The sequence below is a fragment of the Oryza sativa genome, chromosome 5, assembly GCF_034140825.1.
Source record: "Oryza sativa Japonica Group chromosome 5, ASM3414082v1".
NCBI classification, from domain to species: Eukaryota; Viridiplantae; Streptophyta; class Magnoliopsida; order Poales; family Poaceae; genus Oryza; species Oryza sativa.
In genome coordinates this window covers 16,687,759-16,702,497 of record NC_089039.1, presented here as the reverse complement: position 1 = coordinate 16,702,497, position 14,739 = coordinate 16,687,759, and the positions used below count along the sequence as shown (strand labels likewise).

The 14,739-nt window shown below is 42.2% G+C and overlaps 1 protein-coding gene across 1 annotated transcript; it reads left to right on the top strand.

Moving 5' to 3' along the window:
- Window positions 1–8,413: 8,413 nt before the first annotated feature.
- Window positions 8,414–9,456, top strand: LOC9271873 (ethylene-responsive transcription factor ABI4). The gene has a single exon (XM_026025824.2). The coding sequence runs from the start codon at window positions 8,470–8,472 to the stop codon at window positions 9,277–9,279; it is 810 nt and encodes a 269-aa protein (XP_025881609.1). The 5' UTR covers window positions 8,414–8,469; the 3' UTR covers window positions 9,280–9,456.
- The last annotated feature ends 5,283 nt before the right edge of the window (window positions 9,457–14,739 follow it).

The window sequence follows — 14,739 nt, the reverse complement described above, 5'->3', positions numbered from 1 at the left end:
GTCATTTTTCACAAAGGTAACTTAAATCATATAACAAACCAAGCTGAAACTGACGAAATCCTAGCCCCCCAGTCGTGAAGTTGGGAAAATCAATTCCCGATTGCACGGCTTAGTTAATACACATCTAGGGAGTACTCTGAGATGGTCGTTTGGCTCTGAAGTATCTGACGAGGCCTTATCAGCTCTGGGTGTCCCCAGCCGAAATTCCCTTAGGTTTCTCGGAGGCTTTGTCAGAATAGCTTAAAGGAACAATAGGATCGACTTCAAGACAGGGTGATATAAGAAAAGAGGATCAAAAGACAAATATTGCATATATAAACTCTTACATAAGTTGACGAATGGGATGATGAGATGACTACCACACAAGGTGAAGACCGAGTGTGTAGTTGTTCTCGATCACTTTGCAGAAGCAGTGAGAGAATCGTTGTGACTGCTGGTCAAGAACTAGGTATATTGTCATATTCTAACCATTCAAAAACGTGGGTTCTAGAAATGCTACACCATTAGTCGAAGACCAAGCGTAGTCGTTCCTTGACCACTCGAGAACATGGGTATCTAGGATCGCTACGCCGTTGGTCGAAGACCAGGCGTAGTCATTCCTCGACCACTCGAGAATGTGGGTACCTAGGATCGCTACGCCGTTGGTTAAAGACCAGGCATAGTCGTTCCTCGACCAGTCGAGAATGTGGGTAACTAGGACCGCTACGCCTTTGGTCGTAGACCAGGCATAGTCATTCCTCGACCACTTGAAGTTGAGGCGCGAGAGATCGCTACAACAGACTGGTGGACAACCAGGAGTAGGCATCTCTCGACCATGAGAAGTTAAGGTGCGAGAGATCGCTACAACCGACTGGTGGACAACCAGGAGTAGGCATCTCTTGACCGTTAGAAATTGAGGTGCGAGAGATCACTACATCCAACTGGTGGAAAACCAGAAGTAGGCATATCTCGACCATGAGAAGTCGAGGTGCGAGAGATCACTACATCCGACTGGTGGACAACCATGAGTAGGCATCTCTCGACCGTTGGAATTTGAGGTGCGAAAGATCACTACATCCGACTGGTGGACAACCAGGATTAGGCATCTCTCAACCATCAGAAGTTGAGGTGCGAGAGATCGCTACATCTAACTGGTGAACAACCAGGAGTAAGCATCTCTCGACCATTAGAAATTGAGGTGCGAGAGATCATTACATCCGACTGGTGGACAACCAGGAGTAGGCATCTCTCGACCACTCGAAGAGAATTCAGAGAGATAGCTGTGAGAACTGCCTCCTGACGACGACGATGATGTTGTGAGATTATCATAGTCGGGGGTTTGGCTCTTGGACCTATAGGCTCGTCCTCGGGCCCTCTGCAAATCTGGGGATCTTGAGTTCCGTCGTCGTCGGGTGTTGTCGTGATGTTGTTAAACTCGTCCGTTGTCACCTGATGTCATCAGTCCTAGACGTTGTCGTCCTGGTGACTACGGTGACCCTGTCAGTCTCGGTTGTCGTTTCACAACCACGTCAGTTTGTCGTGTTAGGCGTCGAGAGATCGCTATAATCGGCTGGTCATTAACCAGGAGTAGGCATCCCTCGATCGCCTGAAGGCAACTGATAGGTAGATTGCTACAATCGATTGGTCGAGAACCAGGAGTAGGCATCTCTCGATGACCTGAAGACTATTGATAGTTGGCGAGAGATAGCTACAATCGACTGGTCGAGAACCAAGAGTAGACATCTCTCAATCACCTAAAGGCAATTGATAGGTGGCGAGAGATCGCTACAATTGACTGGCCAAGAACCGGAAGTAGGCATCTCTCGATCACCTGAAGGCAATTAATAGGTGGCGAGAGATCGCTACAACAGTCTAGCCGAGAAAGATAGGTGGTGAGAGATCGCTACAATTGACTGGTCGAGAACCGGGAGTAGGCATCTCTCGATCACCTGAAGGCAATTAATAGGTGGCGAGAGATCGCTACAACTATCTAGTCGAGAACCAGGAGTAGGCATTTCTCGATCACCTGAAGGGGCGCTAGAGTTGGTTATTACATGTGCACCTCATGTGGCTAGCATAACTCACATACCCAACTTGTAGCATATCTGGATGTACGTTGGCAATTATGTCGGGTGATCAAGCCGACAGCGTTTGCGAGGAGTTATCCGTTAACAACCTATTCTCAAATAGTCCAGCCGTGGCCGGCGCTATACATGAGATAACTTGGCCTTTGTTGGTCTTTGTTGGTAGGTCTGATCCGACAACTCGGCCTTTGTCGAGAACGTTCTCGATAATGGGGTGTACTTGACCACAACCTACTTGAGTGCTCAATTGTTCCTGAAAAATATTTTCTAGAATACAAGACATATATAGCAGAGAATATCGAGTATATACTCAAAAAAATTGCATGAATCTTCTAGTATTATCAGGATATGGCGAGCGGGTTAAATATCAGGTATTATGTAAATCGTAAACAAGCATGATTTATATAACAGAAACAGAGCGAGCCCCTAGTATTAAACCGTAGTCGGCCTAACAACGGAAACACTCGCACAATAGATATTGTATAAAAAACATGATCTAGGTAAAGAAAATAAATTACAGATCTGAGAATATTGTATAGATCTGAAAAATAGGTACGGTAAATTGCATATAAAATATTGCATACTTTTGTAGATACATGCAGGATGTATCTATGAAATTAGTAGATTAATTTAAAAAAACTAATCTACCAATTACCTTAACGCCTACCCGTTCAACATCATATATATTTGAAATCTTCTGGTGCGCAGCATGTTTTGGAGTTTGGATGATCTCGATGGATCAAATTGTTCACGATGATGATTCAGATCTCGTCGGAGGATGTACTCTGGTAGGGTTAGATCTCCTAGGGCCAAAGTAGTTGAAGTATCCCTCGTCGACAAATCCACAGCGACGATGACTTGACGAAGCTTGATGTGATGAGGATCCCGATCCATCGGAAAATGCACATCGTTCGGGTCGGATCCCCCTACAGCCGAAGTCAACAAGTAGTTTGTTGTCGGAGAATCTATCTCTTAAACCCATCTTGTTGAAACCTTGAAGCACCAAAATCCCCTACGACTACGGTATTTGCATGGTATGAGGATTGTTGGTACCAGGGTTTATGCGAGATTGAAGTAAAAGAGACAGAGACAATGATTTTTATACAGGTTTGGGCCCCTACTTCATCATAATCATGTAATAGCCCTACTCCTATTGGCCGAAGCCGGTGTTGCTCTTATTCATCAGAATTACACAAGTACAATATCTGGGATAACCTATCTAGCTATCGTCGACATGGCGGCATGAATACCAACACGTAGCCGACGATAGGGTAGTCTTCCTCCTCGAATATGAACTCGGCGAGATCAGAGATGGCGCTAGATCCCTCTTGTTGGCCTCCGCAGGCACTAGATTGGGTATGTCTAAGCTGATCTTTGATGTCGATGAGTGGCGGCATGTATTGGTGTCTATTCTGACTATTCCGTGTCTTTTCCACCTCCGAGGGGGTATTGTATTTATACCCATAGATGTCCCATTATCCAAGTAGAACTAAGGAGACCAATATAGATACAATACGAGTAGTCCTTATAGCTTCCATGTAGAACTATGCTTATCCTTCCTTATCCGAAACTGCTTCTATATACGACGTATAATTCCGTATAAAATTTGGTATATGGTGGGCCCCGCCAAGCTTAGTCAATCACTATTGGGTATAGGCCATAACCTTGACAGATTCCCATACTCTACAAATACCATAGGCGGGTATAGGCCATCAACAGAAGTAGCTTATGAAAGGATAGTTTGATGCCTAGAGGGCTTGGATAGGCCATATTAAAACTTAATGTGAAAGCGCAAAGCGAAAACTGGTCCAATTGAGTGCCACTACTACAGAGCACCACATATGTCACGTCTTAAACCGGCGCATGAGTGCATTTCAAGCCGCTAAGGGATCAAAGTTGAGAAACGACACATATACCCCTCATAGACAATGTCGATTCTAAAGAAAAACCAGCACATATATAATATATTATTTTTTAAATAATATATAATAAATATTATATGGGCAAGTTTTTTGCCGGCCCGACGGATGGGAAGGGGAGGAGGGGGAGGAGGAGGAAGGGGAGGTAGGGGAGGAGAGAAGGAAGGGGAGGAGGTGGAGAAGGGGGGTGAGGAAGTGAGGGTAGATCTGATCTGTAGGAGTGGAGGAGGAGAAGGGGGAGAGATTCGATCTGTGAGTTGCGATTGTGGAGGAGAGGATAAGTGATAGGGATTATATACTATGCGTTCAATTTTAGTCCTAGTTGGTAATACCAACCGGGACTAAAGTGGTGATCTTGTCACCAACCGGAACTAAAGATCCTCGGCCTCCTGACATACATCTGACGGTTGGGAACCCCAACTGGGACTAAAGATCATAAAATGGCGGTAGGGTTTTCAACCGGGACTAAAGATTGTTTTTAGTCCCGGTTCTTTTTGGAACCGGGACTATTGTGGTTTTGGGTCGACCAGCAAAGATCATTTCTCTACCAGTGATATGTGGGCACACGTATGTGCTGCCAGTTCTTAATTAAAATCGGCACATATCAAATCACATGTGCTGGTTGATAATAAAAAAAACAGCATATATGATGACGCCACTCGTATATGTGTTTTTACCTTTTATTATATGAAGTCGTATGAAGAGATAAACATTATATGAGATTTGTAGAGGTTGACAGACTTCTTATTTGTGGTCATTTAGTTTTCCAAAAATGCATTATAAGTTCTCAGATTTATTTGGATAAGCAAATTTTTAAAATTTTCAAACACCTTTCGGATGAAGAAAAAAAACTATATAAAAGTTTTAGATCTTAACGAGATCTACAACAATATGGTTGACAACATTTTCATTTGACCTTATCTATGGTGTCGAATATATATTATAATTTTTGAATGAGAGTAGGCAAAAGAATAGTATTTGATTCTAAGACAAGCACACTAACTATAGGTAAGGAGACTTTGGGTGGAAAGAGAGTTCCTGAGTTTGAGTCTTATAAACCACATGCGCATATATTGCGTGAACAATCAAGTGAGTTATGGGAACCAAAGTGTAACCTCAAATAGATGCATAGTAAAATATGATTTTCTTTTTTTTTTGGTTTTTTACGCCTGTAAGAAAAGGGTACACCCCTATATTTGATGACTCTAAACTAGAATCGGCACCAATGATACCCTTATTAGTGTCAGTTGTACAATCGACACGAATGACTACCCTTCTCATTAATTCCACTATTATGGTGCCGGTTCCAAAACTAGCCTATGATGGGTTTGGAATCAGCACAAATAAGGGTGTTTGTACTAGTTTATTGGATATTCTGATCTAGTGTTAGGTATTCGTCTCACTCACTAGAACAGATCTAACATTTATGATGAAATTCTAATGATGACCAGCTAAAATGTCATTGGTGAATGATATTTTTATAGAAAATGTCATAAAGGTTAGCCTCGAGCGAGGAATTGAAATGAGCATAAAAAGGTCATGACGGATATTCTGATACAACTGTAGCGCAAACAAGCCAGCCACAATCTAAATCAACATATTACGGGCCCGTTTGGTATAGCTCCAGCTCCATCCCCATCTTTCCTGGAGCTAGAACTCAACCAAATAATTGTGTCATCGGCTAAGCCCAAGGGATTAGGGATGGAAACGGTTTGGGTCAGGCACGAGTAGAGCAAAACCATGCCCGATCGACCCATTGCCCGATGCTGCCCGCTAGGGTTAGCGGGCAAAACTTCATGCCCATAGCCATGCCCTATGGGTACTTGTCGGTCTCACATGCATAATATCTCGATAGATATATAATTTAATAAAGAGAAACAAAATCAATAAGTTGCCAAATTATTAGTTGTCAACAATAATTTGAATTGCATAACAAGTTATTACCAGCTAGCATCACAAATGAGCCAAGAGAAAGGATATGAGAATTAACGAGAATTAACTATTAAGATATGGACCAAAATCTACTAATGGGTCATTTGGTTGGGGGAGTTTTTAGGAAGGATTGGGAGTTTAGAGAGATGGGGCTATTAATTATTTTGTTTGGTTGGAAGACATGGGAGTTTTGGTGGGATGAGGATGAGTAATTGAGAGAGGAACTCCATCCTTTTCAATATATGGGCCGAGGGTACCATTGGGAGGGAATTAATCCTTTACTTTGCCTAAACAATTCTGAACCATCCGTTTTTATTTAAGATCTAATCTCGAACTAAATTCCCTATCAATTCCCACCATCTCTACCAAACAAAAGATTGGAACTAAAAATAAAATTCTCATGTTAATCTCACTATCATTTCCTACTCCAAACTCCCAATCCTCTTCCCTCGAGTTGCCAAACAAGCCGTAATACCTATGTACCGGGTCGGGCATGGGTTACCCATGGGTAAAATGTAAAACCTGGTTGTTGTCCACTATATCTTCAGGTCTCGGACGGGCATACCCACGGGTAAAAAGTTACACCCACACCGGCCCGTGCCCATCGGCTTTGTGTATCCGCGGATACCCGGACCCATGAGCAAAATTGCCATTCCTACAAGGGATGGATGCCCTAACCCTAAGACGTCTCTGATTATATTTATTCAGTAGCCATCATTGTTTAGAGTTAGGTTTTGCTTAGATTATTTCTTTATATATATATATATATATATATATATATATATATATATATATATATATATATATATATATATATATATATATATATATATATATATATATATATATATATATATATATATATATATATAGTGTAACACATTTTGTTTATTATGGGTGGCATGCATGCAGCATTCAACTGGCCATCAGATTGAGGAGTCCGGCATTGGCTGGCACTTTGAGTGTTTGACCAAGTGGAAATACTCATAGCCATCAAATTTGGATTGATGGTAGAGAGATCTGGGTTTCGACAATCTGATATATAACGAGTTAAGATTTTATAGTTATGTTCATTATACTACTAATTAAGTACTTTTAAACTTCGTTTCCCATGCCAATGCCATCTCCCTACGCTATACGCTTGGGAAAATCTTCGTGTCTCTCCGAGGGGATGTCCGTTCGCTCATTTTTCATGACACTAAAAATTCATCAAAAAACTATTATATAAAATATATCTCTTCATAAATATGCAACTTCAAATTAATAGTCATATTTATTTTTATTTTTATAAACCAAATTTAAACTTATATGTGTTATGAAGTAATTCTGTTACACTCCTTCTCCAGCTCCGGCGAGATGGCGTCGGCCTTAAAGGCATGGTTGTATGAGGGCCTTAAAGGCATTGTTGTATGATGTGGCAACTTGATGATGGGTGGCTAGGTGGCAAGGACAAAGCAAATTGAGTGGTTAGGAGATGGTGATGACTTCCTTTCCGCTAGAAACTACACTACGAAGAATGGGAAGGGGGGGCTCTTAGTTGCCAACTAAGGAGGAGGAGAGGCGGAAATGGATGGTGAAGGAGGAGGTCTGGCAGACCTCGCCAGGGCTGCTCGGGCATGGCATGGTGGGGTAATAGCAGCGGAGGAGGCAAGGAGATCAGGCGGCAGAGGAAAGGGGCAGATCATAGTGACAACACATGCAAAATAGAGTTAGGTCGGGATCACACGAATCTGTAAGATTTTTTGTATGGAGGAATTTCATAGGATTCAAATTCTATAAGATTTTTTTTTATTTGGCCCTTTGATACAAATGATTTTACTAGCTTTCCAAATCCTATAAAACTACTATGGATTTGCTATTGCATGTAGATTATGTTGAAGGAAAGTTAGTAAGAGCTCAAACCTATTGAAAACTTTCGTCTAAGTCTATATTTCATGTGGTATATTCAAACAATTATTCCCATGTTTTTTTTTCATATTTTGCAATCTTCGGTTTAAATATACAATTCTACTAAAATCTTATGTTTTTTAATTTCTACGTTTTCTCAAATCATGTATACGTTTCAAAGGGTTTATGACATATACTACTATGTAGGCAGTCCCATTAATTATTCCAACTTTGAAACGTAGGCACATCGATTTGATATATACCATAATCCATCCATCCATTCACGATCTATCCATCCATCCATCCATCACGTATATGCGCGCACAAGAGATTTGAAGTGACCTTTCCATACCTCAATCCCCTCCTGTTGCATGCTAGCTGCTGTACACCACTGCACTGCTGCTCATAGTCACACTCTCTCTCTGCTTCATCTTCTCTTGTACAGTACTAGAGAGTAGTACTAGCTTTGAGAGAGGGAGGGAGGGAGCTGTAGCTTTATATTTGACCACCGCCCCTCTCCACCAAGCACATCCTCCTCGACCTCCACCCCCTCCTCTCCCAACGCAAACCAAACCCCATTCCCCTCTCTCTCTCTCTTGCCCATCCCTCTCCGCTGCTCGCTCTCCTCCTCCTCCGCTTTATTATACCTGCCGCTAGCTCCTCCTCCGATGGAGCCCAGCGACGACGCCTGCACGGTGGCGGCGCCAGCTGCGGAGACGGCGGCGAGCAGCAGCGGCGCCGGCGGCGGCGGCGGAGGGGGGAGAACGAAGAAGAAGGCGGCGGGGAAGGGCGGGCCGGAGAATGGCAAGTTCCGGTACCGCGGCGTGCGGCAGCGGAGCTGGGGGAAGTGGGTGGCGGAGATCCGGGAGCCGCGGAAGCGCTCGCGCAAGTGGCTCGGCACCTTCGCCACCGCCGAGGACGCCGCCAGGGCCTACGACCGCGCCGCGCTCCTCCTCTACGGGCCCCGCGCCCACCTCAACCTCACCGCGCCGCCGCCGCTGCCTCCTCCGCCGCCGTCCTCCGCCGCCGCCGCCGCCGCGTCCTCCTCTTCGGCCGCCTCCTCCACGTCCGCGCCGCCGCTCCGCCCGCTCCTGCCGCGCCCGCCGCACCTGCACCCCGCCTTCCATCACCAACCGTTCCACCACCACCTCCTGCAGCCGCAACCGCCGCCGCCGCCGCCGCCGCTCTACTACGCGGCGACGGCCTCCACGTCCACGGTCACCACGACGACCACGGCGCCGCCACCACAGCTCGCTGCCGCCGCGCCGGCTGCTGTTCTTGTTGCAGCTGCTGTGTCTTCCACGGCTGAAACACAGGCCGTGGTGGCGACGGCGCCAGAGGACGCCGCGTCAGCGGCGGCGGCGGCGGCGGCGGAGGAGGAGGCCGCGTGGGGCTTCCACGGCGGCGACGAGGAGGACTACGCGGCGGCGCTACTGTGGAGCGAGCCGGACCCCTGGTTCGATCTCTTCCTCAAGTGACCGATTCCATGCATGCATGGGAGTTCTTGGCGAGCTAGCTTAGCTTAGCTTGGCGTTCCAGCTGAGGGGGGCGTCCATGGCGAATGCATCTGCATGCAACCTAGCTTGATCAGTTCACTAGCTAACTAGGGTTTCGATTTGAGATTCTACTAATTCATCTTTCTTTTTTCCTTATTATTTTTTGCTTTCTTCTTCGTAGTTTGTTTGGTGGGGTTCGCTTGGGGTAATGAGGTGGTATTGGGAAGATTTAGGGTTTACAATTGATTTAAGATTCGATTTTAGTAATTGAAAATCCATTTGCATGCAACATCAATGGATGCATGCTTAATTATGACAAGAATATGATATGTATTTTTTATTGATCTTTGTATATAAATGAGTAGCAATGTTTCAAAAAAAAAATCTGAGGTTACTTCTAATCCTGAACAATATTGTACTGTTATCTTTTTGGTGCAGTACGTAGTCTTTATGTATAGGCTAGAACTTTGTGTTCTAATTTACACATGCGATGTTTAATTAACACAAGCTATACTAAACCCCCCACTTTGTTTTTTTCGATCTTTAATTTGATTTACATGATAAAGAGCTGTCTTTTATTGTTAAATTGTTGATGTTTTAAAGAACAATTGATGATTTGATTTCAGCAGCATATGATCTCATGCATGAAAAAATAATTATCTCCAATCTAGTTTGTGTTAATTTTATTATGACAATTGAAGCCATGTGTGCCCTACAAGTTATATTCTCTATTACTCTAAAATGTTGGGGTAGTTTCCTTCCATTAACAAGTGTGCCCTGTATCTTAAAAAAACGAACATATTGTCTATTTTGCTCTTTCACCATTCGCAGTTCTCGGGTACATTCCCGACCTCCATCTAATATATATGATAAAAACATTTAACTTATGGCTTCTTAAAACATATGGTTTTCCTGATGTTTTTACAATTTTATCCAAATGGATGTTCTGCCTTAACAATTGAGCATAATCATATACTCATATACATACTAGTTCGTTGGAGAAATTTATTTAAAATAAATATTGACGAATTTTTTGTAAAGTAAAAAAAAGAATCACATTATTGCTTTTATTTCTGCTGATTTTGAAGGACTTGTATAATTCTAATTCTATAAGAATTTCAACAGATACATGATTCCTATTTTATTTCTCCACACATAACTAATTTTGTCTCATTAATCAAGCAAGCATCATATATATCTGTAAATTACTGATTGCATTTCCCAATGAGATGATAAACCATCAGTTTTGAGTTGTGCCTTTACATTATTAAAAGTCATGACGGTAATCTTTGCAATCTTCGAACTCCTGATCGAGTTTCAAAATCTCCTAAATTGGTGTGCGCGCGATATTGTGTGAATGTACCCGTTACATGCGTATTGAACATTTTTTTGGTGTTTTCCTTGAAAGATTTGGTTTTCTTCAATAATATAGTACACAAAAGGAATAAAATTAATTGTTGCATAAAATTTACTTGTCTCATCTGGCCACAATCCAGGCCAACAGTACCGTTAACTTGCATGGAAGAGATGATCAACCTCTTCAGTTTCCTTACCTACCTAGGTATAGCTAGATTTCAGTGGCGTTGAACAAGACGAGTCATTAGTGTAGACTCCTTTCATTATAAAACCACTAACTTAAAGTAAGAATTATATATTAGGAGCTTCTCATTCGGATTATCCTAATAAATATAATACATATGCATATAATTAAATTAGAGATCTTGATTTAAAAGCCGAATTTAAGGGAGGGCGGGAGTGCTCGTTAATTGCATACATGGTGCTATGAGATATTGAAAAACTGATTACGCGCCATATTTTGAAATGGAATGAGCAATTAATTGAATATTAAGTATCATAGATGTTTCATATATAATAGAAGATGTGTATATATGCATGTAAGTAATTAGCACATCTCTTCTAAATTTGTTTTTTTTAATCCTCATCTCAAGATCTCTAATTTAATTGGTTGCACGTATTGTATTTGTTATAAAATAATTCAGACGAGTAGGCGAAATAATTATCTTTTGGTTTTTGGGATAAGTGTATTTTGGAATGGAGGGAGTACTGATTTTTGTAGATGGTGAGTGGTGTTGACTTGTGTACTTAATGGACATTAATTTAATCTCGGGAATGAAAGTTTCTTAAGTGCGTGACTGGTTAGCTAGGGGTTGGATGTTCTGAATCTTCAATGCAAAGATCTGAGCAAAAGTGCTTGGGTTTTCCTATTTTCAATCAATCATCAGTACTGAGAAAAACCGTTTTCTTGAGGGGAAAAACCGTTTTCAATAGCAAAACGAAATAAATCTCAGAATTTTATATATTACTCAAATCATCTTTATCTCTACTATTATAAAAATTAAAGATGTTTTTGCCAGTTCATTGGTATGTCATTCGTGTATGAATCAGTCTTTAAATTTGTTTGCTTTTGAAAATACATATCCGTATTTTAGTCAGTTTTTAGATTCGTTCGTTTTTTGAAATACAGAAGGAGTTGTATAAGAAATCTCTTTCAAAAAAACTCGCGTACTAACTTGAGATGATTGGATTCCTAAATTCCTAATTAAAGCTCATGATTTTCTAAAAACGTATATATTCAAATGAATTCTCACAGTGAATTTCAACTTAGCTAAACCATATAATAATAACAAGATTAAAATAGCTGTCACCCGATGCAACGCACGGATATTTTTTTTCTAGTATTAAATAAAAACTCAAAAATAAATCTTAGTAATATATTTTATTTTCAAGACCGTACCTTTTTCCCTAACCATCCAAACCCGCTTGTAGAAACAACTCCTCCACACTACAGTGGTGTATGTAATGTAGGGCATGGTTTACACCTCCATTTTTCAGCAAAAAATTGGAATTTCGGTTGCCACCAAAGTTTCAAGAATTTTGGTATTTTTAGCCAAAATTATTTGAAAAATTAATAAATTGAATGAATTTAAATAAATTTTGATCAAATTCATAAAAAATATTTTAAAAAGGGAATTTTTTTGGGTGGAAATACGTGCTTTCTGGTGGGTGGGGGGAGGGCGAAATAACTGAAATTTCATAATTCTGTTCCGGAATTGCAATCCCTGATATGACGTGGTGGGGGATGACATGCTGGCGGTTGTCGATCGGTCAAGTGAATCCGACGTGCGTTGCCACGCCAATCTGCTCAATCCTCACGTTTCACTCATTCAAATCCAACCCGAGCTTCATCTTCTACATCTTTCTGACTGTTTGAAAGGCATTTCCATACGCGGTTGCTCTCCCAGATATGAAAAATTAACATTTCAAGTTTTCAACACAAGCGATCGCCGATCAGAAGCGGTTGGCTAAACATCTGTCAGAAACCATTTTAGCCACCTATTAAAATGGTTTTTTTATAGTGAATCATAAAAACACCGCCACTTGGCAATTAATATTTGCATATATTGCTTGCCAGTTAGAGTATCCGATGGTACGAGGCACCGGCCGCCCTTCTGGCCCACATATATCTCAACACTGCGAAAAAAGGAAAGGTCTCTTAATTTATCAGTGAGCCTGAAATTCATCCATGAATCGTAATACGAGACATGACGCGTCCCTCAATTCTTAAAACTAGTGCAAATAAAATCTCAAGATGGTTAGAACGGTGATTTCGGCTAACATGATATGGCATTGACGTGGCACTTAAAGTACCAAAAACAGTATAACCCACATGTATGTAAGTGTTGGTTAAAAATAAAAAAAAAATTGCAATGGGACCCACATCAACATTCCCTCTTTTTTCCCTCTTCTCTCCCATCCTCCTCTCTCTCCCTTTCCTCGTCCATGAGCACCCAAGGGGGAGAAGAAGCCGCCATGGTTGGCGGTGGCGGTGTCATGCACCTTATCACTTTCCGCCTCGTAGTCGTCGAAGGGCGCAGTGATAAAGGGCGAGACTAGGAAGCCGGTGAACTCCTACACCTTGACACGGATGTTGGAGGTGTTGGTGATGAGCACAAAGTTGGGTGGTCGGCAGGACACTCTCCAGCGCTTCTTGGGCTTCTTGGATGGCACCAAAAGGGGATGTAACATCCTGGCCCAATTAGTATTTGGCATGTGTGGCCCATGAGGGCTTTACGGACATGTTTAGTACCAACTTGCTAGTTTAACAAGGGTGGAACCAACTTACAAGGTCTATTCCCTCCAACCATGCCACTCCCAGGTTAATCCTTTTACACGAAGTAATAACGAAAGTGTAAATGGGGTGGTATGTGTAAAGTGGGCCCGCCTATCGGATGGGCTGGCTACACGCTTATAGAGGGAGGGTTGTTACAGTGTTGTTAACACCTAATTTGGCACCTAGGCACGAAATAGGGAAACATAGCCAAATTTGCGAGAGGACTGGGTTTCTTATGGAAGGCCGGTCTGACTGCCACCATCGAGACGGTCAGACTGGCGGTTGGAGTTGGTTTGACCAGCAGCATATGGTCGGTTAGATCGGTTGAGTTCGACTCTGAGTCCAATTTCGTCAGGTCTCAGGCTTCCATGTTTAGGACTGAGGCTTTTTTAGTCCTAATTGATCTCTAAGCCTAATAGGACATGGAAAAGGTCCAGTGGAGGCAAGACCAACCCATTTATAAGGGCTATGGCTGGTTCGATTCTAAACCACCGACGACAACCCCTCTCTAGTTTTGTGATGCACCAAGGACAAGCCTAATAGAACGTGGAAAAGGTCCAGAGGAGGCAAGACCAACCCATTTATAAGGGCTATGGCTGGTTCGTTTCTAAACCCCCAACGACAACCCCTCTCTGGTTTTGTGATGCACCAAAGACAATCAGGAAACTTGAGGGCAACACAGGAGCTTCTAATTTGAAAAAAAGAAAATCAAGAATCATCATTTATCTCCTGGAACACAACTAGAGCCGAAATGGATATCTTTTGGCTTATCTCGCTTTCAAAAAAGGAGGCTACAATGTATTCGAGCCAAAGATTAAATGAAGACAAAAGCCGAAGACGTGAGGAACGAAACGTACAACAATTAAAGCCTCAAAAAATACCTAGGCGAGTGAGGAGACCCAAAGAAGGAAAAGTTGAGTGACCGGTGATTTCCAAGAGTAGTGATGAAACCAATTCGTTGAGAAAAGAACCATCGGTCATTAGAGATGAATCTCTTCCACATGATTCTATAGGGGTTAACACAATGTTTATCTTACCTTCGAAATCGTGCATTCAACAAAGCCGATTTTGCTCGGGGGCAAAATGTTAATATGCTTCTAAGGAAATTAGGAGACACGAACGATGATAGGTACGACCTCACATCTTGAAGTCGCCATTTGTTGGGTCTAAGTGCAAGGTGCTCGGTGAGTAATTATCTAGTTGGAAATATCTATACCAAGTTGTGTGAATCGTTCGTAAGAAATTATTGATTTGTTAGGATATTACAAAGAGATTGATTTACTAAACACTTAGAACCTCATATGGCCGAT

Coding starts and splice junctions, on each gene's coding strand:
- LOC9271873 (XM_026025824.2), top strand. CDS start 8,470: ATGGAGCCCAGCGACGACGCCTGCACGGTGGCGGCGCCAGCTGCGGAG.